The sequence below is a fragment of the Bombus bifarius genome, unplaced genomic scaffold (assembly GCF_011952205.1).
Source record: "Bombus bifarius isolate JDL3187 unplaced genomic scaffold, Bbif_JDL3187 scf7180000008165, whole genome shotgun sequence".
Lineage (NCBI taxonomy): Eukaryota > Metazoa > Arthropoda > Insecta > Hymenoptera > Apidae > Bombus > Bombus bifarius.
This window is the reverse complement of record NW_022884487.1, coordinates 45,034-72,680: the sequence shown is the minus strand read 5'-3', so window position 1 is coordinate 72,680 and position 27,647 is coordinate 45,034. Positions and strand designations below refer to the sequence as shown.

The 27,647-nt window shown below is 36.2% G+C and overlaps 1 protein-coding gene across 3 annotated transcripts in view; it reads left to right on the top strand.

Annotated features, from left to right (window-relative positions):
* The window catches only part of LOC117209013, a 127,895-nt gene that overhangs the window by 86,274 nt on the left and 13,974 nt on the right, over positions 1-27,647 (top strand). For all 3 annotated transcript variants that reach the window (XM_033450565.1, XM_033450564.1, XM_033450567.1), the window contains exons 2-3: positions 22,723-22,768; positions 27,218-27,350. In XM_033450565.1, coding sequence (XP_033306456.1) covers positions 22,723-22,768; positions 27,218-27,350 — 179 coding nt within the window. The remainder of the gene's footprint in view (positions 1-22,722; positions 22,769-27,217; positions 27,351-27,647) is intronic.

The following is a 27,647-nucleotide window of genomic DNA, read 5'->3' as shown; positions in this document are numbered from 1 at the left end:
ATATAATTAGAAAAATTTGACATTATGGAAATGAAATGTAAAACGTGAAAGATACGTTTCACTGGAAAACAATGATATGTATCGATAGCTTCTATAGCCACTGTATATAATACAGTCATAAATTATACATTTCACAATGATAATTAATTAAATAAAAACATATACTATCTATTATTTGGATAATGAAGTTGCATAAGGCAGATTAGATCTTTGTAACTAACTTGCAGCATTTAAAAATGCATCGATCATATTATCAAGGAAGGATCTAAATAGAATTTGTATTCTAACACAATGGTTCACATATTTCGTCGCACACGCTCGAACCCGGAATCGTTGATGGATGCACGCGAGTCACGCAAGGATTTCTGTGAATCCTTGTTTCGTGCACGGGCAAAGCTTTCTCCTAATTTGCATTTCGACGACGTCGGCGGCGACGGCTACGATGGCGATCACACCGATATTTGCTCTGACGATTAGACCGCGGCCAATCGTTCGCTTGTTTCTCTTTACGAAGGAATTCGAACCGTATATACCAGGAAAACATTGATTGGGTCGTTGTGCCGTGGTTGCCGGCTAGATTAGCGGGTAAGGCGATAAAAAGCAGCAGGAGCTACGGCGTACAAGAACAAGTACGCGGGTGTCATTCGAGATTGATTTTGTAAGAGCGCCGGTTTTAACGTGGAATTTTAATCGATCGTTACGAAACGCGCAGCCCGCTTCACTATAACCCGGGAAAATTTTTATTGGACGAGCAAGGCAGTTTACCCATCGTTCCTGAGAGATCTTTCACATTTACTTGGTTTTAATTAAGATATCTCCTTGTACATCAAGGTGGAAACTTTACAAGAAATTTATACAATTCGAATGATTAATAAATTAAATCTCTGTCGCTCTCTGTGTCGAAATGTTTGTTCAAGATACTATGCTCCGGGCGAAGAACCTTTTCAAATTGGAAAAGTTGTTTAAAAGATCCGAAGGCTACTGGGTGTGAAATGTTATGGCAAAACAAACTTTCCATTTTTTATCAGAGAACGATTTTAAAATGCGATATTATCTATTGTCTAAACTGTTTCTTTCGTTTTGTTAAAAAAAAAAAAAAAAAACAGAATACATCGAACAAGAATTAGACTTTTACATTACTTTTTAATTACATATATATGATACTAGAATAAAAATTGACTTCAAAACCATCGATCTTCAGCGAGAAACGCGATAATTGAATTTTGTTGAGATTATCAAGGCGTATATACATGCAGCACGAGCTTCGTTTTCATTAATTCGATTTGCAATCAATTGATGGAAACGCGTCCGTCTATCGAGCCGGTAAATCGAGGCGATCAATTACGAGCGTTCCATTTAATTCAGGTCAACGAATAGTTAACGCAATTACGCCGCGACTCTTCTGACAGATATCTAATGGCATAGTTAAAGTCCTTGACACGGAAGCGTAGAAATATTTCATCGGCTCTTGTAATCATCGATGTCTAAGCCTACAGAATTCCAAGGATGCCTTGTCCTAAGTGCATCGCCCACACGAGGATATCGTACATGGTCCTGTTTGGTCGTTTCTCGTAGCAATAGCGACGAGGAGAAAAAACGTGCCGTCGGAGATGTCAGAAGAAGAGAACGATGCGAGAAGTCTCGAAGAAACAGGGGAATGAGACGAAGGCGCAACGACGACACGGCCAAAAGAAGACTTTCGAGACGAGCTGGGCGGGGCGCGTTGCACTCAAAACAAATAACCTAGAACGTCTCAATCCCGTCTAGTAGTAGACAGTCTCCTCTCTTGGTGGCGATCGTTCATCCCCCGTAGATACTCATTCGCGAGGATGATCCTGTTCGTACACACACGGTATCCATCTAGGTATCTACTTCGACGAAAGGTTGAAATCGCTGTAAATTATTGCTTGGTGGACATGTAGCGTTTAGCCGTGGATAATTGATTGCTCGTAGCTAGAACCTGGTGAGAAGAGAGGTTCCTCTCTACAAGCTCACCCCTCGAGGTATAAATTATAATTGAATTAGCCTGAGCTCTTAATTAGTCGGTTCGGGTGGACCCTCGACCCGTTCAGACGACGCACGCACAATTACATTTCGCTCCGGTGGTCGCGGTTCCTTTCTCTGATGTTTTCTTCTTCCTACTTGCTCCTCTCTGCCTCTCGTGCGCGTTCTTTCTTCCTTTTACCTCCGCTTTGTCTGTGTCGTATGAGTTACCTGCGTACCGCTCACCTCCTGCGAGCTAATTTACAACGGGGGCGTCGCTATTGCGTGTCTGACGCACGTCAGCTTTTTTGCTCGTTTCGCACTTTTTTCGCACTCGACCGAGCTCCAAGTTCTCCGTTGTTCTCACAGTGTCGTACAGCAATTGCCTTTATTCGCGGACCTCCTGATCTCTTTCTGCCACGGTTTTCATCTTTTTCTCCGCTCGTAACGTTGACCTTCTAGGTTCTAGAGCATTTGCGGTTTCGTCAGCGCATTAGCTGTTTGCCGTGCTTTCTGCACGCATCAACGTGACGCGTTGCTTTGTTCTTATAGGGGAGAGAGAGAGTGGGCAGAGGGCAGAGGCAGAGACGTTTTGACGACGTGTTTCTCCACTGAAAAACATTCTGCAAAGTTCTGAAAAAAAGTCATCCTGCGATCGTTCAACTTCAGTACACTTTTATCAATTTCTTGAAAAGAAGGGTTTTATCAGGAGACAAGAAGCGAGAAGTCGATACAACCTAAAATGAAGTTACCCAGTTCTTAATCTAATCCATACTTGTGAATCGTTTACAACCCAACGATAACACTCGAACACGCAATAAGAATAACGTTTTGATAGTCTTCCAGCAAAAGCAAATATCGATGACTCTTCGCTAAGGTTCAAAACACACGTAAAATAATATGAAAAGATGTTTGAGAAAAACCCGAGGCAGGTAGGAAGGAGTTTGCGTCATCAATGACTCTCCTACTAAAACCGCGAATGCACAATCGGTAAGGCATGCAATTAATGCGATATCGATCCGAATCGCGTTACACAGCCAGCGAGCACAGTTGCCATTACGTTGGCAATCTCTTTCCCAACTCGAGTTCGGGCTCGATCGTAACTCCGCCTTTTATCGGAGGAGCTTCGTTTCCGCCGGCGCGTGCAAAACAAACGGCGACGCTTCGCTGGTACGCGAGTCGCGTCCACAACCCTTTTCCCCCCATGCTTCGCCTCCCCCCGCCGCAAGTTTTCGCCGTTTCTTTCTTCTTTCCCTTCTTTTCCCTCGCATTTTTATTTTCTCCTTCGTCCTTTCGTTTACTCGGTACAGTTGCTACGACGTATCTACTTTCCACGCTCGTAAGGCAGACGTTTATTATCGCGCGTGTCTCGCGATAAGCGTTCCTCTCTTGATGCTAGTGCTCCTTCTCCAGCCCTCGTTGTCCGCTTGCACGTCGCCAGAACAAGGAGTTCCATTCCTGAAACTTCCGTTTGCGCGCGTGCACATACTCGGAGTCTCTTCGAGCTTTCATGCAAGAACTCGCACAATGTGACATCATAAACGTTGTTATCGTCCCCCACACTCGGATTGCTGATGTCGTCAAAACATCGTCCGTGATTTAACACGAATTCTACCACGTAATTAAATATGTTTATAAAGTGAGTATTCTTTGTAAAATTTGAACACTATATAATTTGATATCAATAATAGTAATAACAATGTAATGTTTAATCGACGATTGAAAGTAGTACATTTATGTACGCGTTTTTACGTTATGTGTATTTAAAAGGTATATTTTTACAAATTTAGTTATTTCCTCGTTTTCTCTCAAAAGTAATCCTTCGTGATATTAGATTTTCGTGGAAAATATAAGTGGAGCGCAAACGGGAAAATTTCACTATGTATTTTCGCCTGGTCAAATTTAGTTAGTAATTAGCGATTAGATTATAATAAAAAGAAACATCGCATTCGATGTATTCGTTTGTTGATTTTACCAATTAGACCTTCAATTATTTCCATTTTATTAGAACATTATTAAAAAGGCTACACCGATCGTCTAGTTGTTTAAAGACTTATTAAAATACAATATTACAATCACGCAACATCGAATCGTAAAAATATAAATTTATTCGTGATTTGGGAACACTGCCGTGATATAAATAATCGACTTAACCTTCGTCCTTTAGCGGTTTCCATAATTCTTCATTTCGTCAGAGCGACTCTTGGCATTCTAATTTTATCGCGTGTCGTACGCGCGAAGGATGTCTTCTGTCCTTAGGAGTTAGGCCCTCTAGAAATTTGGCTCGTTAATTCAGGCTAGTAGACACGCGACCGCGGATAATTAATTTCTAGTTTCATCGAGATCGCATCGTGACCGCACGTAGCGCCAGGCTGCGTTTACCATATAGCTAGAAACGATGACCGGTCTTAAGGCCGTACATCTTGCCCCTTCTTCTTTCTTTTTTACTTCGTCGAACAGAGAAAGAGAGTCGAACAGAGAAGGAGATACGAGGCTCTTGCTTTTTCGACGTCCAATAAACGGAGTAAGAGAGCACGACGAAGGGATAGAAAGAGAAGGGAGAAAGGGTGTCCCACAGGGCTAAGAATAGCAGGCGGTAGCCGTTCGGCCGATGCAAATTTCGAGCCCGAAAACATTCACGATGTATAATTCATCGTGCGGACTGGCTGGCGTCTGCCTACACGCGATACTACGCGTGCTCTCGTGACAATGACACAATGTTTGCGGTTATCGGAGGGTGTGTACCGATACGCTTGTACAACTACTCGCATATGTATCCGGGATATAGCACGCGAAAGCTCGGACAAGGCTCGACCATGTACGTACAAATTTGTCGATACCCCAGGATTTTCGGATTAGTCTACTTAATAGGGGGCTTCGTGTAGAATTATACGAGGGTTGGTAACATTCTACGTACGTCCCCTTCGAACGCTTTAACGATTGTTTAAATAGTGCTTTCATCGTGATCGTTTATAATTTACCGTAGAATTTTGGTTATTAGGAGCAATGGTAAGATAATTGAATAACTTTGTTTCCATACGATAGAGGACCATTTATTTTCGACCATTTTATTGAAAATTATCAAACGTTAGTATCAAAACTTTTAAATAAGAATGTAAATTGAGTAAATTGTCAAACCTTATAGGACTATTTTGTGATATATTGGACAAACTTTTTGTCTTCAGATTCTTTCATTTTTGAAGTACCTTTAAGTCAGTCAGCGTTATCTTCTTGTAATTCCATAAAAAAGTTAGTATCCAAGCGTTGTTTCTAATTATTAATTCATTATCAATTTGTATAAATTTTTCGGTAAAATCCATATACTGTTATCAGAGATCGATTACAGTACCGGTACTGTAACTAGGTTAGCATTAAACAGTTCCAGATCAAATTGCAAGAGCAAAGTAAATCGAAATGACACATTTATCATGAATAGCGTTTCACACAGTTTCCTCGATTCGATTCTAATATCTCGTCAGATATCATGGCTTCCTTTCGAAACCGTTGCATTCGTAAATTCGTCGACTGTGCAAAAAAGATTCGAAGATAGACCGTTCTAGAGAACCAATCGAGGTCTCTAATGGCTTAAGTTTTCTCGTACGCGACGGGAGCTTCCGAAGAGAAGAAACGAGGATCGTAGGAGGGTGAATTCGGTCGAAGGTTAGAACGAGACGGTGCTTGCGAGCTTGAAGATGACGATGAACCGCGTTCGGAATCCCGGTGTCGATCGTTGAACCTGAACAAACGGAGCAATCGGCGATACGGCTCATAAAGTCGTAAAAACAAAAGTACCTCGACCGAGCGACTCCTGGTATTTGTGTAGGTACCTAGTTTGCACACTAGCTTGATAGAATATGACTACATGTAACTGTGCTCACAAATACGAATAAAAATGCACGTAAGTTGCAAGTTCCTCCAAAAACTGTGTATGTGAACTATGCCAGTTAAAATGTCTCTATCTTATCTAGAATGAATGTAACGAATTCACACCGGCAAAATTCATATATTGGGTAGTTTTTGCTTTTCTTGTTATTTAAATATTTAAATACGTGTATAATAGCACTGTTCCGTATAGAATAAATAAAAATATGAATATTGTAAACGAGAAGTTTCTGATTCCATTAATATTGAAAAGTTAGCTAAATAAAAATTGTTTAATGTACTTATCACTTAAGAACTTCAGCAATTCTGTATATTACTTGTAATGCTATTTTACCATAAAATCATTTAAAAAGGTACGATACTGCATTTAACAAGTTTCTTAATATTATTTATGCAATTAGTATTACCTCACACAGGTTTTGACACATGTAACTATTTGCATAAGGAATTTTCAAAATACAGCTCTTATATGTACAATATACAGTTATAATAGCGAAGTTACAGAACGGTGAAAGTGGCGAAGTCTGGCTAGTGCGTCTGACTAGTGCGGCCGTTATCTACTTGTATTCATTTTCGAAGCTTGCCTTGCGAACGAAGTAAAACGATTTAATAATTTTGCGCATCTATTTTCAGTGGAACGTACGTCTTTTAGATATAGCATCTTAATGAATTCAACAAATTTTACTTAAAAGCGGCAAATTTATTCGTTGCATCAAAAAGATCTGTTCAGGACTTTTCGATACGGAGACAAACTGTTTTTATTGAGAAAAAATTCTTTTCCCGTTTATTGATGTTTCTTTATTTACGCGGAATTTCCATCTCGATGATGACGATGTGGCTCAATTAGCAAGTACAAAGTCTCTTTGCAATGCTTTCAAGAGACTTGATCGTCAACTATTTTTGACATACCGTGAAGGAATTAATAAGATGACAGAAAGACATCGTGTTTTAGCACTTTTTTTCTCTTGAAACGAATAAACAAGTATTGTAATTGACAAAAATTGTAAAATCTATTTACAGAATTCGGGAAATTATATAACTCAAATATTGAAAATGTCTCGTGTCTTGAATTGGTTACTTGAGTTTCATTGTGTTCTTTTGTGATTCAAAGAAGATGGGCCTTGTCGAGATCGCCTTAGGGAATAAAGGCATGTTTGCGAGCCGATAAAAAGGTCTCAAAAGGGTTGTTTTTCTGTTTCGACTACCCACGCACCCTCGAGCTACTAAAGCTAATTAAGAAGTATGCTGGACCACCAACGTCGTTTCCTAATTCATTCTTTAGTATACAAATTAGACAAATATCTATAATCTTTTTTACGTTAGATCGATATAACAGTTTCTTCATTTGAATCGTTATTAATTGCAAAGAAACGTAATATTATCATTATTATCGTTAATATTTTCCAATCATTACGTTCAACGATAGTATTCAATACAAGAATATAATTCGATACTTCGATATAATTATTATTTGTAATATTACGAAAATATTATGTCAGACCACCTAGGCGTTGTTAAATCATTCTTAAGCTATCAAGACTATCAGCAGTAATTAGCAATAGTAGATACCTCCAATTGGATACCGCGTTCTTGATGGCTGTGTTTCCTGATTGGATATCACTCGGCCATGACGAAGTCCCTCCTGCTTCGAGAGAGGACCGTTCGCCTTACTCGACGCACATACTACATACATCCGTCTCTGAACTGGTTCTACTCTAAGAACAGCCTTCCAATTTCTCTTTTTTTCCCTCTCTTGCCTTGTCGCTATCGTTACTCAGTGCAAATCACCCGCTAATTACATCTAAAATGGTGCGCATAAATTGGTTATGGAAGGAAAACGATCAAAGATGAAGGACAGTAAGTAGATTCTTAAATGCGTGTTATAATTTGATCAAGTTATATGAATTGCATATACACGTTTATGGACTATGTTAATATCTGTAGAATTTTGAATGTTAATGGTCATTGTGCATTGAAAAATAATGTATCTTAATGTTAATGTCAATGTTTTTGAAACGAATATTCCTTTTGTTTGTTAGCTATTGGTAATTTTAAAAATTTTCTCTCTACATTACGTTCTTTTTTTAACAGAAATTGCCCATCACAGAGTTATAGAAACAATTCATATTTAATCGTAGCTCGGGCAAAAGTAGTTTCGAGAAAACAAACGAATAACAATTAATATTTGACGCTATTAGGATGTATTTTTTACAGAGCAGCATCTTAATTTTTATATTGCAATTAGAGAAGAGTAGAACGAGGAAGGACAATAAGTGAATTTTGTGGTTATCGGCGGCCCTTCTTGCGATGAAGAAGTCGTTAAAACCGGGTAGTTTCGGTCTTTCATTTCACGCTACTTTCAAATCGATCTTGTGCTCTCAATTGTTCCGATACACTTAACACCGTGCAAATCCTTAAAGGTCGTGATTTTACTAATTGCTAAAACTCCTCTGATCTCCTTAATCGATATATTTTATATTGTAACGCCTAGTTTTAAATTATTGAATCTAATTGCGTTCTAATAACGTATATACAATTAATTTTTGAATAAGAGCATAGATACATAATTATAGCATAATTACTTGAAACAAACAGAATAATCGATTATTTCCTTGTACAAGTACTTTTTCAACACGCATAACAAATTATCATTATATATCATAAACTATCTGATTACAAAAGAAGAATGTAAAATGTATTTTTTTACATGAGACTGCTAATTTTTGGTTTTGAACTTTTATCGTTTACTTGTAAATTAATAATGTATGAAATTACACGTTGCAAAAAGGAATTGACTCTGATTATAAATATAAACGCAAATGTAAATAATGCACACATATCTAAATACACACGATTTTCAAAAGTTAGATTGCAGTTTCTTACATTATTTTAGGCTCATAGTTGAAAACGTCTTATAATACCAAAACTAATAATATTTGGACTCATGTTTATTAAGACTCGTTTGCTTGTCTGATGCGTACTTACTACATACTCCTTAAGCTTGACCTCAACTTCCTGGAACACTCTGTACACTACAACTTCATTTAAACATCTGTACATTATATACATATTTGAGAATTTTTCATTAATGTTATTTTCGGTAAAATCTCAATATTTATTAATTCCTCTAAAATATAGTTGACATAATTGTATCTGTTATTGTTGCAAGATAATATTGGCTGTGTGAGAGTGAGATATTGTGAAACGTAATGATGGGTGTTGCCGAATGAAATTATTAATAGTTATCATTTACGACTAAGAACTGTCGAGAACAACATCGATGAACGACTGATAACAATTCCATATCATAACCCTTTTCTGGGGTAAGTAAACATTCGGCCATATTGGTCACGTTGTGCAACGTCAGTATCGAACGATGCGCGTTAAGTCATTCACGTAACGCTCCTTTTCTTTTTGAGCTCCGTTCCACGCGACCGATCTCCATGAAATTCCTAAAAATGATTACACAAATTCCATCGTCCACTTTGCGAGCTTATCTCCACGTACTCCCACGCTTCTGTTATCGGTAATCCTTAAACGTTCGTTACGTCGCGTCACATGAATGCTTTTCTTACCGCGTAAGCGATCCGAAAATAATATTTTGCCGGTGTATGGAATTTAAGATGTGCGTTTTTTTAGCACGTATTAATACACAATACGTAAAAGTAATCTTATTACACATGTAATGGTGGGTTTCTTTAATGAAATACTCGACAATTGATATAAATTTCTTTAACTATCTCTTTCATATCTTTTTCAACAAAAGTTTTCCAACTCGAGTGTGACATTTCCTAGAGCACAAAATTGAACTTAATCTGTCACACATACCAACAATTCGAAGATATAAACTTCTTTCGTATTCGTAAAAATAAAATTTAATTCCGTATACATCCGACGATATGATCAATAAATATTCATTCTTTGATCAATAAATGTAGATAACAATATTGCAAGAAATTTATACAAAGTATCTTGATGCGAAGTATGTAATGTTTGCTTTAACTCAAGGCCTATTAAACACGTTGATTTTAAACGTCAAATCTGATGTCAGAACCAAAGGAGATTTCAACGACAAAGAAATAATTATTTTCAAGATTCTTCCTAAAATAATCACTGTATCGAACATTTTATTTTATTACATTGTGAAAGGATTAGCTATAGTAAACACAAGATTTGCTGGAAATTACAATTTGCACCGAATAATATTTTGCTAAAAATACTTCGTAAAATCTACTTCAATAAAGAATCCAAACAAATTAGAATTCATGATTATAATATATAAGAGTTGCAAACAGAAGCATAGATCCTAGAACATTAAGATGAAAATCCTTCAAAACACGCTTCCCAGGCGAAAATCATAGGACGATCCTCCATCAGCTCGCTGATTAAATTTTCTTTCCAGAAGAATTTGCTAAGTGTTGAATCGATAATCAAGCGAAGTTTGGTTCGTTGGCTCGGGTTGCCAGGAGAGTGCCCTAAAAGTGCACCGGCTCTTGTGCGGATTCGCCGGCTCCCAGTTTCGTATGACTAACTCCACTGACTCATCGTGAACATTACGTACGAGAAGGAATTGTGGCTTTCTCGACATTGATTTTGTCGAAGAAACTATCCGCGACGTCGCGTCGCGTCGCTCGATTTCCTACGGTTCGCGCGATCCAACCCAATCCTCGTCGTTTTTTCTTCTCTTCCTTTGGTCGATTCGACATACGAAAACAAAAAAAAAAAAAAAAAGGAAAAAAGAAAGAAAAAGAGAAGAAGAGAGACACGTTGGTTCGAGAAACGACGGCTGTCTTTCGCCAATTGTGTGAACATTTCGTAAAGACACGTAGGACGAAGGCAAATAATGGTAACCACGCTGTTTGGGCCGGTCGTAACGGTAAAAAAATGGAAAGGCCAGGAGAAGAGCAGTTGTCTTCGTGTCGTCAGAGCGTACGAAGCGTCCAGATAGTGCGAGGGTTCGGAGAAAAGACGGAGAGAGTTAAGTGATGGTGGGTGGGCGAGATGGTTATTTAAATGCCCATAGAGTCCATTAGAGATTACAGGTCGAACAACAAATGCCCGCGCGGATGAGCCAGAACGAACGGCGATACTTTCCGAGATAAAACTTCCTTTTTACCATGGCCGATGTAAACGGCTTCCACTTTCAGCCGCGGACAATGTTTCGATGATTGGCACGGTATTGTTGCTTCTGTTCACAATGAAATTCACGATGTTACGTGACACGATAAATAACCAGATATCCGCGAGAGCGCGAATGGAGATTGTGTTTCTCCTGTTGAAAGGGAAGATTCAATGAAACGATACGATACGATTATGACTATTTGGCAGTTTTTATTTCTCGGCAAAAAGTTTCTGAAGGATGAAAATTAGAATGTGAAGGATATTGAAGGAATTATGTTCAAGTAAAGCGGGAATATATACTTACATTATGTACTATTCTTAATTTGGACAATTCGATTGATTTGTAGTAACTGTATTTGAATTTGATCACAGTGTACAAATTAACGATAATATTTAATAATATTTAATAGTATTTAATAATTAACGGTAATAATTGAGGATAACTTTTTCCTACTCAGCAGATCATAAATTTCAGTTATCTATAAGAAAACATAGATAATTTGTAAGCCAGAGTAAGAGACTATTTAATTTGTAGTATTTGCTTCATTTGCATTGTTCATTTTCCTCCTCGGTTATTTGTACTTCATTCACTGTCACACATAGATTAATTCGTTGAGAAGCGAGTCTACTTTCCTCCAGATAAGAAAGAGTAACGTATTAACGAATACCTTCGAAACGCTCTACGTGATCTTCGGAGTAAACAATGGGGTCGATGTACGAGATGAATCGCGTTTACCTCGAGACATATTATTCCCTTTCGTTCCATTTGCGTGAATAAATCAGTGAACCACTTAGTCTGCTAAGAATTTTCGTATAATTTTAGATCTTTCTCTGTAAATACTCAGAGTGCCAACACAAAGAAGACCGACTCAAAGCTAATGAAAGAGAAACATATTCACGAAAATATGGTCATGTTTACTGAAATTAATATCTAGCATTTGTTTTTCATTCCCTTACTTGTAAATCCCTTGTTTGCTTTGACACAAACACGTTGTTGTATCGTTAATTTTTAGTAGAACTTATAACAGGTATATCTGTTTATGTATTATGTATTATTCAAAGAAATAGATAGTGTTTCAAGAAAAGAGAGGTTCAAGAAATATATTTTACGAAAAATTAATAACAATCTAACAAAATTCTCCGAGAAATTGTTATGCATGCTATTGAAAATGGTAATTAAAAAGTCCGTAAAATTTCTTGTACGATATAAAAGTAAAATTGAAACTACGCTCGAATTACATTTGAAATTAAATAATAAATAATATTAATAATAGCATGGCATTCTAATTACTACTTAATAATAGGGATTACACAGTCATTCTCAATCATTACGGATATTATGAATGGAATAAGCAGATACGCATAAACTATACGTTTAACATGTTATATAACGCATCCATAAATATAACTATGAAGATATGTGTTGAATTAAACATAGTGAATGATCAGAATTCTTTAACATCGACATGTATTTACGTTCTTGAATCGTTGACGTCATCTGGCGACGTTTCGTGCCCCTTTGTCGCAATCGTAGATGAATCATATTCACACTAACCGGCTAATGAGTTCAAGCGATATGCCATTGCACGAATTGCTCCACTTTTTTTAGTTACATGAGTGATATAACACTGACTTCATTGTTTCTAGGTGAATAACACAAAAACTATTCATAATAACACATTTACTCTGCAGAAGTTATACCGTTACCTTCCTGTCTATATCCTTTTGTGCATTAATGAAATATATTTATTAAAGCAATTAAATAACCAGACTGAGGATATTCGTATAAATTCATATTTCTACAAACATAATCATTCATATTTTTACAAATATGAATAAATCTACAATCTTGTAAACAATGTAAAATGTATGTATATATATTCTCGCCACTGTATAACGTATAATACCGGTATGTTACGCACAGATACACATAAAAGCTTTAATAGAACGTAAACCACAAGCTCAAGTTTAGATTTCGATGGGGAAGAGTGCTAGGCGCTGGCCTATCGAAAGATATTGTCATGTTCGAAATTCCCAGACGTTGGTCACGGTGAACGCGAACGAAGAAGGCCACCGGCAGAGGTTATCGGCGACGAAATGAATTCCTAAAACTCAATTAACCGTAGCCTTCTTAACCGGCTTAACGAACGAGACGAGCCGAGTAATGAATGATCCCGCAGGATACACCTTGTTTAGTAGTTTTGGTTCGTAACCGGTCAAGCCGAGAGGACGAATCTCTCGAACACGATATCCGCCCTAAGAGCCTTCGGGCTATCCAACCCTTTTAAGTAGACCTAAGTAAAACGCCAGGAATGCGGGGAACAACTCGATGGTGCTTGATCGACAGGGTAAGCGATCCGTTTTCTCGGTGATTCATCGCCGGCTATTTCTGGTGACACCAGCCATGAAAAAATATACGCCCGTAGATTAAGAGAAGCGACACGTGAGAATTACGTGGCCGATGAAACTATGCCTTTGATTGTTTGGGAAACAAAACGGTCTTTGATATCGCAGGTGTTGAAACTGTGAATTCGGTGAAAGTTTCGAGGTTTCAGATTCTTACGAAACGGTTTAATATCTTCGACATGATGGTTGATAATGAAAAAGAGCAGCTAGGACCTTGATATTTCGAACGAATGCGTGAATTTTATGAATTTAGAATTCTAATTAATATCAGATGGAAACCAAAAGTTTCGTCATTTTTAAATATTAGTTATACGAACGAAATCCGTCTCTTTTTTTTTAATAAATATTTTATCATTCATTTATTTGTTTTCCTTTTGCATCGGTTCTAGTTCAGTCAGATAACAAGAAATTGTTTCCTGGCTCGCCCAAACTTGTAAAAAAACTTTCTTGCTGAATTCGAGCAGAGTTTTCATTCGCAGTCAGAAAGATCAAAATTACAACTCCGAGGTCTCCGATACCATTTGTCATGAATTTTATTCGTTATCGCTTCTTTGCTCCAAGCAAAACAATGATAAAATAGATAAAAACTATACTAAGTAAAATGATGCGCAAATACAATACATTTTACAAACACCGTGTATCACGTACACTGTAGCAAATTAATAAATATAAAAATAAGACGAATTTACGTTCTAACTGAATAATGAATAATGAATATGTAATATTGAAAGTTATTTTCCATGTAACCAATAGATTAATAATATATACTAAAATATTAATGTTATATCATTCCCTCTATTATCATAGGTATCGAATCGTTGTTTTTCTATCGGTGATCGAAGAAAAAGAGAAAAGGGAGTGACGAGGAGCGTGTCAGAATGAATGTGACGCCGGCGGAACGTCGCGGCTCCGTAGCAAAAACCACGTCGTGTACTCTTCTCGCGTGTCTCTTCTTCTTGTTCATCTTCTTCTCCTTCTCCTCTTCTTTCCTCGTATTCCTCTCTCTTTCCCGTCTGCTCCAGGTTGACTTCTCGACCGTGGAACACTTGACGCACGAGGACGGTCCTCTATGTAACGTTCCAGGATGCGTTCAGTCGTTGCTCGTCTCCTTAGCCGTTCCACGTAAGCCGTTCGTCGGGCGACGTCGACGGCTACTATCTGCCACTTCACGTTGCCACCAGTCTCCAGTCACGAGTGTTCTCGTCGTGCAACGGAAAATGGTTGGTTCAATCAACGAGATAATTTGCATGCCGCGCGTACGCGCCACGGAAAAAAACCTCCGTGATTGAGTTCTACGCAACCTGGCGTCTTATGTTACTAGTACGGCCCTCTTGTGCAATAATAATTTACAAACTAATAGTATTAGTATATATCGAGAAGTTAGAAGTTGCAGGTTGCAGATTCTTTTTTCACAATTTTATCATATTTCGTTATAATCGGATAATGTGTAATTTGCCTCTAAAATACGTATCATAGGAGTTATTAAATCACAAGTTATCTGCTAATTTGTAACTCGTAACTTGTCGATTTACTGAAATTATTAGGTGGTGAATTATCGTGCAAAAGAGAGATCTCGATGATGAATTTCGTGACGCTTCTGGTGAAAAAGTGGACGAGTTGACGGCATTTTTCATTTTTCGTGGAAAAATTCGTTCGTTTCTGAAAATTGAGTTTTCGTGCGAACTAGACGAATGAACGTTACGAAATTGGATAGACGAATCTGGTGTACGTGTAGTTTTTTGTGGAAAAATGACGAAGATCTCTTCGCGGATGTAATATATACGTACAAAGTAAACGTCACATAAATTCGAAATAAGTCATCTAGTAACATAATGAGATTAGTCATCTTTCACAACAGTGGTTATTGCTGTATCTTAGTGATACACACGAATTTATGTGTTATCTATCGCAGATAGAATGTCTGATGCCGTTGAACGTGTTACGATTATCACATGGTAATAATTTGCCAATTGCTGTATTCAAAAGCAACAGTTTACAAGTTATAGGTTATATACTTTTGTTATACGAAAAATTTCATTATTGTACTAAAATTTCCTGGTGGAATTTCAGTTATTTTATTATCAAAGTCGTTATCTATTATGTAAGATTTAATTAGCGATAATTCGTAACTTGGAAAAGTGTAAAATGGGCTAAATATTAATTCAATTATGAAAGAAGATTCTATATAATATTTAAATTAAAATGAATCTTCATAGAAGAGAATGATTGCCTAATTATTTTTAATTATAATTAACGTGTTAACAGTGCTTCGAAATACTAGATGTTGCTTGCTTTCTCGATACTGTGATATTCAAATGCTAATCAATACAACAAGCACCAATCGTGGACAGGAATATTTTATGGTAAAGCGGTAAAGAGTGTCGAAGGTATTAAGTCCCATTTGAGCTAAGAGATAGGGTTTTACGACTACTATGACAAGTTCAAGCGATAACGCGCTAGTCTGTTAACGCGAGACTACCTTTGGGAAATATAGCTACACGATCACGAAATTCTGCTGTAATATGACTTTTAGATAAGTTAACATGCTTGCATGTTATGCATATCATTTTTCCACACATATACGAAATAATACAAATTAAAATTGGAAAATAACTTAAAATATTGTCGAATTAAAATACTGTGTTAAGATATCATATTAAATTAAAATGAACGAAACATCCAGCGAATAGAACACTGAATATTCGCAATAACAATATCCTGAAAATATCCCGTTACAAGGAATTATTTCAACTTAGCTATCTGGCCAATTTTACGGTCGGTTGAATACATTCACATATTGATCAAATGTCACGGAATCGAAAATTGACTTATCTGTCATGTTTCTGCGCGTAGACGCAAATTGCCAATGATACGTATCGGGTCACAAATTGAGTTTGTAGAATGATTTGTGGTAGGCTTTTAGCAGTGGAATTTATAGACGTTCGATCGCGCGTATTACTCGCCGACGTTAAACGAACCGCTGCCGATACGGTGGCGTAAAGATCGGTCACGACAATTTACCGGTGCCGTCGGAAATTCATTGACACGCGTGATTTGTCGCAAGCTACCACGCTTATTTAAGAAACATTCCCCGGTTTGCTATTGTCGACGCAACACCAGGTGACTTTTTCGTGAGTCGAATGCTTGGCGGGGCATTCATACGAGCCGGCTCGTGCTCCGGTCACTAGAAAGGCAGTAAATTTGATGGTTTCTTCAATGAAGACGTCCGTGTTTTTCTTAGGCTTTCCATAACGATAGAAACCTTCGAAGTGATCAATTTGTCATGTGGAAAATATGTGCCGTTGAAGGGCATGATATAGAAGCGTCGATATGGAAGATTTTGTTAATTTTAAAACAATTTAAAGCATTTGTTCGCGTAACGCATATTCTTCTCTTGGTTATCGATATGGAATGATGATATCGGGAAATTAATTTGAAACAGAAAATTGGTACCCAATTACTCAGCCATTTGGCAATGAGCAAAATTGTTCTTTTTTTTACAATTTAACGAACAATTTTTAACTCTTTTGTAACGTTAAGGATGACACCAAACATCAAATTCTACGTGCATTATCGATATCCTCTTATAGATGCAGCGTATACTCAATTCACGTGTTATCCTGGCAAAGTTCATTAAGTAACATCGGGGCGAGGAACATCGTCTCAGAAGAATGACCACCAAGACGACGCTGTTTGTCAGGATGGATGAAAGAATCGTCATCCACGACATCGACGCGGGGCATTTAGCCGACAGGCGGTGTCCAGCTGAGAGCCATCGGCGTCGGGTCGGTAGCCGCGTTTTTCATCGACGAGTCGGGGCCTATTCAAGTGTTGGCAGTTTTTCACGCGGCAGGCGACAAATATCCCCACTAAAATCCCCCTTTAGATGAGTCCCCACGTGGCCGAGGATGTCATGCCGGATTGTACCCTCGGCAGCATTCATCGTGCTGATCTCGCGTCGGTGACAGCAAACCGCGCAACCGACTTGTGTCTCTTTTCCGGATCCTGAATCGCAATCGTCTAAGTCTAGTCAAAGTTCCTGCGCGATACTCGTCACGGAACGAAATTAAAAGTGATACGTACAACTAAACGCAAGTGATTCGTAACGTGTGCATAAATTTTCTTTCGGTATTCGACTTTTAATAATTCGTCCTCGATCATCCTTGATTAAGTTACTACGAAGTGACTTTTCAATGTTCTAGTCGTAACTGTCGATTCTAGTCATCGTTGCGAAATTTGGTGACCTAGTCCGTTCGATTTAATCTTGTAAAGAAGAACAGTCAACCACTTGTTTAGCAACGACCCAAAGATACGAACAGTTTTACCTCAAACCAATTTCACCGTTTGTTCATTACGTCAGCATTTACGAGGCGATTGACATCGATATGACATAATCCCGATTAATCCGGGCAAATTCATAGGGAATCTCGATACGTTAGCATTTATAGAAGAATTCGTTTAAACGTCGCCGAATTTATATACCTTCTATGAATCAGTTGCGCGAGCATTCAATATCTCTGACTTTACGAAGATTTGTCGAGTGACGTACTGTTGTTGTGCTTTTTTAGGATTTCCGATTAAAAGCATTCCGAAACGTTTAACAATAAACGTTTAATGTGTCATTAACCGAACGGACGTATTCTACTGTGTGTGAAATTTATTGGTCGTAAATCGTGTCAGCTTCTTCATAAATCTAATAAAAAGTTAGATGATCAGTGATCTCTTGAATAGACGATTAAAAGAAAATAATTCAGTCTTTGAGTCGGATCAGTGTCACGATTCTTCTTACTTAGTGCATGGATTGAGATGACACTTCAGAGTGGTGACGCGCAGATATGTTTAAGGCGATTTGGTGAGTTATGACAGATTTAACGACGTATTCAAGTAAGGTAGGAAATATTGTCCGTAACCAAACATTACTTCTGTCGGATTAATAATCCCTTTTGTATGGCTAATAACTTGTTTTCGTAAAATATATTAGTCACACGAAACTATACAAGAATTTGATATGAACAAGAATTTATTATGTTTATAAGTTGTAATTGTAATTAAATAGAATTTTAATTGTATTGAATTTCTAAAAAAAATTAAGACATGAATATTGCAACATATGAGATACATATATTTTTGGCAAATTCTCTCATATACTTATTAATGATATATATCAAAATTAAATTTAAATCATAGTACTCTACATTTTTTAACTAAAAATTTATTTTAAAAATCCGATAACTGAGTTTTCAAATTATGATTAGAAATAAATGATCCTGAAGATACTACAATTAAAAATGGTAAACAACTGTTAAAACTGTTTTTCTGATACGATAATTTAATAATGAATTGATAGATATCGCATACCGAAATTACTTTTGTGGGAAAAAATTGTACAAAAAATTAGAGATCGAAGGCGTTATCGAAATATTATCGAACAAAAGCACTTAAATGCATGCTTTGAATCTTGTGACGTACGTCATGGAAGTCTTCGTAATGGCGGAATCGCCCTGAAGACCCACCTTTGCGTTCGGCCTCGGTGACTCCTTCTCGTCAATACTAGAAATACTGGAAATACTGGATTTTTCACGGAGAGCATGCTGCTGTTTATTGCAACTGGTGCCACATAGTCTACGCTGTTAGAAATTTTCCTTCTTAACATCCTTTCCCTCCTTCCTCGTGTCTACCAATGAAACACCGCGGTTTTAACATTTTCTCCGTTACGTAATGACTGGTAAGAAATTTCAATATTAATGCATCCCACACCTTACAGTGTGACAGATACCGTCGTACCAAAGTATAGTAAAATATATTCTTCTATTCATCTTGATCCATGGCCGTTAACAAGATGGTTAACCTGCGCTGTCAGCGAAACGTTACCGTGGCTAGCCTTACAATTATGCGAGCCAATATCACGATAAATAGAAAACTTACAAATATTTCAAATAGAGAATGAGCAGTATACAATGTGTAAGTTCGAAAAATATCATTGTTACATGAATAATTCGTAATATAAAATTGTAGGGAGTCGTTGTGACTTTTAAAAATTGTGTAGACTATGAAAATTTCAAGGAGCAATGCAAACGTGATCGTTAGACTTCAATGTTCATTCATATTATATTCATTCATACTTAGAACGAAACATCGTTTTCCTTCATTGACAATTGAATTTATAAAGTACGAATTTCGTAAGTGGAGGAATTTCGTTTGGCTTCAAATTTTCGTCACTTTTATTTTCATTCTTTGTTTTGCTGTCGTATGTATTATTCGATAATAAGGATGCCATTATGTACATATTACCGTTTCTGCACATTTTTGATGCATCGTTCATTTATGTATATCGTTATATTCATCGTATTTTAAAAATACGCTCGATATATCTTCATGATTTTCCATAACTCTAATTCATTTTCGACGTTTGTGTATGAAACGCACATTTTATATTCGATGAACTACTCGTACAATTTCCGCAGTGATGGTGGTAGTGCAATTAAACCACGAAACTTGAGTCGACAACATTTGCTACACCACACTGCACATTATAACTTGATGTATGTGTATCGTTCCGAATGCTCGATGATAAATGCATGAAAGCATCGCATAAATTTTATGCTACAATCGAACCGTGTATCTTCTTTGTCTCAATGCAAAGAGTCTCAATAAATACGTATTTATATATGTAAATGTATAATGTTTTTCAATTACATTCCGTATGATATAAAGCTTTTGAAGTTGACATTGTCATACGCTGTAAAATATTGTGCATTGCATTCAAAGATATTATTATATTTAAAAACAGAGCTTGTCCTTTTTGTGAAGCGTGTCATAATATTATGAATAATGTATGACAAGATCGTAATCGTAACTTTTCTTTGTAACGATCAAATGTTTATTAAATATAGCATAGGCCGTATATGTTGCCACAGCTATAGATTAATTTTAGATAAAGACAAATGACGTGTGCAATTCTGATAGCAATTTTTCTATAACAAATTTTTATAATATACAGTGTTCATGTCAAATTCGACTTAATTTTATATGTGATTATTACTCGAAATAAAAATTTGGAACCTATTCTATACTTGTAGCGCTGTAAAGTGCAAGGGAAGTATTTTCAAATCCTCCATTATACAAAAAAGAAATAGAAATCAGGCACATCACGATGTAGTTAAAAATAAAAAATAATACTATATATAAAATTGTTCATGATACGAAGCAGATACCAAAGTATCGTTCTAAAGTTCAGTAATTTCAACTTCAATGATATCAGAATTAGAAAGATATGGATATCGATTCGAATTATTCTTCTTTATAAAAATCTGATCGATTATACGTATTTAAGAATATCCAATCCATTTTCCAATTCTAATTTACGAATCGTCAAAATGAAAAAAAAAAAACAGTCAAGATATATAACAAAAAACCTAGCTGTCAGAATCGTGCATCTCATTTATCTTCATCCAAAATGTATTTACAAGTTTTCGACAAAAACCAGCGAGTAATTTCCAATCTCGTAATGCACAAATAACAACACCGCCGCGTTTCTCTCTTACACGCTAGTGAACACAATCGAAAAGTATCTAAGTTTCCGAGAAAATGAAATTACATCGTGTCGAGAAGTAACAGTTCCCAGACAGTTCGATAGAAGGGTTTACTATCGTTTTCTACGAAGATTCAGTTGACGTGGGCAAAATAAAGTAAACGGTTTAAGAGCATTGGCGCGGCAAACGGAATTCCTCGGCAGTGCATCGCAGCGCATTCGAACGAGGTAGGCGGGATGATGCGAACGAAAGGAACGGTTTGGTCCACCCCGCGGCTCCATCAGCGAGCCAATAACCCAGGAGAATTAAAGTGAACGGGTAATGAACGTTCGCGACGTCATTGCTGCCGCGCGCCGGTGTTGCTGGTCACCTGTGTTCTGTAACACGAGATGCATTCACATTACGCAACGAGTTGCAGCGGCTCACCACATGTATCTCGTACGCAACTGGGTTATTATTTACAACCCGTGGCGCTCTTCGCCGTTACTTTTAATGTCCACGTTTCCCGATTTCCTATTTTCGTAATTCACAAACCCACGACATTGATAGGATAACAATGTTGCTACGGTGTTTTGATTGAACAGCAGAACTAACGACACTGTTGCGAATGCAGAATTTTTCAGGACAATGATCAACGAGAAAGTTTATAGACCGTGGAAAGTGAAACCAACTTCTTTACTATATAAAACGATAACGCGGCCATTGATGCGAAATTATAGCTTCCGGGTGATCGTATGTTTACTCTGTTCTTCAGATTTACGTACGAGTAGACGAAATGTCAAGAATGATAGGTATAAAAGTTATTACGTGTAATCAGTATATTTTTGTATTTTCCTATAAGCGCATAAATATCCGTAGTTAAATGATAATGTAATGACTGTTTTTGCATATTATATTTTTCTTCTTATCCTTCAAGCTTCAAATTCGTCTAAATAATTGCACATACCATCGCTATTTATTTTCTTATTTTCAGATTTTATTAAATAAAGTATAAGTGTGAAGATACGATGGTTATCATTTTCATTCTGATATTATCTGAACAAGTGTGGAAACAAGGAGAATAATTATACAGCTTGCACAAGCAATATGTGATTTGCTACAATCTTTTTTATCATGTACAAGATATAATTACAATTGTTTAGAAATATCTGTTGAGAAAATAAATATTCTTCCAGTTGAGAAACTTACTTTCTCTCCAATCCGGGAATCATTGACACTATAAAAGAAAACATTTACGGGAACTTCTAATCTGATAATTCTAGCCGCGATAATAATTTATTGTAAAAGATACAATATATTTTTTCTTAAACACAAACTAAAGAAGAAAAATGACGCGAAGCAATATAATGGCAGTAACTCTGTCACTTGAAGAAATATTATTTATTTTGGAAAGAATACAGAATCTTACACAGGCTACAATCTGTCCGACGTAATTTGGTTCCACCGCTAATTATCTCATATACGTTTTCCTTATCTGTCAGAAACGATCCACGGCTTCCTGTGCTTTCAATTTGTACTGCTACTAATAGTAACCTCCGTCGGTTAGGACTCTACTCCATAATCACGCGAAATTTATTTGCATACTATAAATCATACGGAGATCGCGAACCATTAGGTTGCGTGCCACAAATTGAAATATTGAAAATGTAACAGCAACAGCAAATACCTGCCAGTCGCGAAATCATTTCTCTTTACTTATGTCTTTATATTCAGCATACGTAGATTAAATGGTTTTTATTTATCTCGCGTTTCCGGCAGAAAAAGCAATAATCAGTGTGAATGTTCTTGTTTGTTGCAGGTTACCACAGCTTGCCGTTTTAGCGAAGATTTTGTGCCTCCTGATGGTAAGTGACATTTTCTACATTAAACAATGTTATAATTTTAGTCAGAAATTTTTTTAATGATATTATGTGTACATAATCTTAAATAACTCTTTAATAAATAATGACATGATCTTCGAGTTGAATGCTCTCAAACATTCACAACGTTGCTGGAAACGAAAAATAAACTTTTTTGATGTAACTATGAAGTAGAAAGCACATTAACTGTAGAAAAGTTCATGTACCAAATCTATATTTTCCTTTTATTTACATGTTAACTTTCGAAAAACTTAAAAAATGCAGATTTATGATACTCGTAAAAGAATAAATTCAAATATTAAAAGTATTAATATTCAATTACTTAAATTATGCTGTACAATTGTATTATGTTCTCATTATTAATCTCGTATTTATTATGTTATCGTAAAATTTTACAGACTTGTCCGCTTGTATTTCATTTCGATAAAAGAGACGAATATATAAATCAACACAAAATTATACTTTACATTTGCGCTAGAAGACGTTGGATACTAACTTACGTCTGGAATCACTTTGAAATATGACATTATTAATAGAGCTATCAATATTCCAGGCATAAAAATCTCCACGATGGAAATACGAATCCCAAATGATATATATCTCTTGTATTATCTATGTATCCAGGAGAGATACGACCGTTCCAGTTCCCCACAATTACATTCAAAAAAGAATACCAGCTGCCTGAAGTGTTTTCACGTTATGTTCATAGTTTAAGGGAAATACTGCTGCCCCAGATACGTTGCCTCTAACGAGCCGTGTAAAATTTGAACGAGGGCTTTGGCCACGTTCGTGCGGAATCCGTAAACTTGCATACTTATTCGATGGATACAAAAGCGGATACGTGCCAGCTCTTTGTGTATGAACGGTGACTAGGTCAGATCGGAGATACTCGTTGCACGAAGAAGCCGAGTTTCGACAGGATTGCATGTTAAAAATCGTTCTAGGACTTTGAAAATCGATGATTACGTTCACGTGCATTTTACTTAGTACAGTTTAGTAATTGGTTCTACAGTCCGTTACGAAAGTCTACATACACGTCAAGTTTTCTGTATTTGTCTTATTTATTGAGGAAAAAAGGGACAAATTAGAAACTCACTTTTTAACGGAGTCACGTATACGTAAATATCAGCACAAAATTTGCTGAGTATATTAATTGAATTGAATGAATGAATTGAAAATGAATTTGCTCAGTATATTAACGGATTTCCTGAAGGAATTGATACTTCTTCCTGAATACCTTCTTTTAATATGTGTAATAAATTCCGTCATTTTTTAAAATACGTGTTCACATAATATAAACTTGGATGCTATAAATATTACGCTAGAGCTAACATCTTTATTATAATATATCAAATTTAAAAAATGTACGTGGACTTTTGCAAGTGACTGTATGTAATCAATGGTACGCCTTCGAAGAAGTCAATTTATGGTCATTTGCAGTTCTCCTTGTCGATTCCAATTTTTTTTTTCATTGAATGTCGTGCATGATTGAGTGTCCGTCCTTGTATAAACCGTCGAACTATACGATTCAACGTCTTGCACATTTTTTAGCCGGTACACGTAAAAGTATTTACCTTGCAATTTGGGTCCCCATTTCGCACGAAACGAGGCTATCTACATCTATTCTCGTTGCAATGGTCTCTTTCTAAGTTCGAGTAGTACGTTAAAGTATGCAGTAAACTTTTCTTTCGACGTTTCTATGTTCCAGCTTCCGTACTTGAACTTCGTCCATTAGTTCAACTTCGAAGCTTACTATCGTTAGTTCAAGCTTTCGTGTACGCTAACTTCGATAAACTTGATTGCATTGTTAATTGAGCTATTCGGGAACGATTAATGGCTTTCGATAAAACGTGAACGAGCCGAATAATTATCGAAATAATCTTCCAAAAGTGATTTCGTATCTCCTAACTAATTAATGTTTCTCTTAATAATTATTTTAAAACGATACCGACTGAAACTTTGTTTTTTATAATTTATCAGAATATGCATTTTTTTTTTATTAAAATTACAACGATTCAGTACGATAAACGTAACACACGTGAATACAACGGTTATCTACAAATATGGGAGATCACAAGTTAACTAAAATTTATTGAATTGTTTTCTGTTACCTATCGAATGAATCATATTTCATTAACATGCTTCAATTTTTCCTACTTCATCATTAAGTAGCATAATAAATCAATATGTAACTTAAATATAATAACTTCAATTGTGTGAGAAACGAACGTTGCACATTCTGCTTTAGCGCGAATTATGATCTACGATCGATAAAAGGCATCAAGAACGATACAGGACGATAGCTACGATAGAATTGTTATGGACAGAATCGAATTTAAACGAAGTTTATGTGTCTCCAGTAGCGGTTGCGAGTAGCGCGATAAATGGTTTGTCCAATAAGTAATTAAACGAGTACGCGTCGATAAATTTAGATATTTCTTAGTGAAATCGTTCTCGAGTAAATCGAAATTAATACAAATGAATAACTATAACCTCGACGATGCAACAGTTATGTGAGAATTTAATGAACAACCAACGCGTAAAATTGCCAAGACGTTTCATTTGCGTTTAGAATTGTTCCCTCGCGTAATTCTCAAAAGACTTTTACAACAACCGCAATACAACATAGGTTCGTCGTAATGGTGACGTGGAATTAACTAGAAAATTGAGAGTTTATCGTTAGAATATATAATACTGCAATGCGGCTACGTGAAAATGCAATGGTTGCGTGCAGCAACCTCGTTGTTAGAAAAACTGTTAACCACAGCCGTATGTTTAACGTTTAAAAGATACGAAAGCAACGGGTTTATAGTGGTTAGTCTTATCCATACTTTCAACCGTGGTCAGTTTCCAAGAGAAATTGAAACAGTATAACTTCTCATCGTAAGGTTCGGGTAATATGTAAAAGTTATTGACTAATTTTAACAGATTAGCATGTATGATCATAAATTAATATTTTTTATTACGCTCAGGCTTTTTTTATGTCTCTCGTCGTTTATACGCGTGTGTCAACGAAGAGATTTAAGTCGGCTCCATTAAAATTTCTGATGAGATACCTTTTTCACAAGTTAACCAAAAGATAATATGCATGTAAATTTACTTGCAATAAATATCACGAAATAACCATTCAGAGATATTTTCTACTTTATAAAATGTGTATATATATACAGATACGAATTTTATTTTTAAGCGAACGTATTGTGGGAATTAAGTGTGCGATTTTACGTAATTAATTGAATATTATTTTTATATTTAGGCCAAAAGAGAAGTACTTTATGATACTTTAACTGTACAAAGCACCTACTTGGCCTGACAAGATCTGTAGTCTTGCTATCATAACGTTGTTACGGCGCCATTCTTGGAATAAAAGAAGTGTCAGATTCTACGACCATTAATGGACAGCTCGTGTTCGCTCGTTAACAAATCTTGTCGGTATTCATCTTTTGTGGTCTCTGCTGTAACGACGTTTCTCTATCTTTCTTCGATGCCTTGTGCATTTTTATTCTCACGAATGAACCGCAAAAAGGTTCCGCGTGAACGACTCAACGAATGATTCGATGCCATGATATGTGAATCTGTCGTAAAAATGTTCTTGCCCGCAGTCGTGAAGGAATTGCGACGTCTTTAACGTTTTCATGTTCGGTCGTCGAACTGGAAACATCCTTTGTAAATTCCTGTCTGCTATTTTATCCTTTTCAAAATATGTACTAAAAATTGATTGTCTATTTTAACGATACTGCTGCCATTTATCACTTCTTGAATAACAAGTAGCGATGGTCAATCTTGCGATAATATACCGATTTACATTCACTACCGTTTACAAGTATTTGGACACTTTCAAATTGACGCAAATACGCAACAATTATATTTCAAATATTGTAATCCTCTAGACTAACAAAATTCTTTGTTTCTTTTATGACAGAAAAGAATGATGCAAAAATATAAGGAAACATAATTCTATTTAATAACATGGTTATTCTTATTTCGATAAATTTCTTTAATTTCTTTTTTAAATAAAGCTGCGACAACTTCTTTGACATTCCCTGTACATGTAAAATAGAGATCAGGAGTATGTATGACGAAGTTGTTCTAAGAATTTAATGAACTTTCTACTTACATTTATATACACGAACATAAAAACGAAATTCATACTGTAGTAAAGTTATTTACAATTATGTTACCAATATATGAAATAATTTTCGGACATCATTTCTTAGTAAGAATTAATTTTTAGTTTTTACTTCCATCGAATTGGTTAATAAAGCTTTATATTTCTAAATAGAAATGTCTGATTTCTTTCATCGGTTCGAACATGTAACTTCCTCATGAGCTTTCTTTATTAAAATGGACAAGAATTCCGATAACATACTCGTTATAATTTACGATTGGTTTTGCAGAGATTTAGACCGGTACAAAATTGTTTGTCGGTTGCAGGTGGTGATGTGCGGGGCGGTGCCGGCGATGGTGCGCTCCGTGAGTCTCTATTCGACTTGCAGCAGCGGCAATGTTACCGTAACTGGCCGCACGATCAAGGCCCTGGGACGCGATGATCATAATGCCCCTTACCGTAAGTAGGATTTTTATGAATCATGCTACTTTACCAGAAGATCAATTATCTTGCATTTTAAACATTCGACTTATTCTACGAATCTTCTTTTCATTTTATCGTGTGAGAAACGATAAACTTATTACATCTGAATAGAGTAGTGAGCATATAATTAAGAAAAGTTTTTATGCCATATTTAATTTCATTTAGTTTTATAATCACAAATTAAACTAAATTAAGTTTAATTTGATACAAAGATTTTCCTCTATTTGATAACTTTGATTACATCGAATTTACTATATAGAAATTTTCTCTATT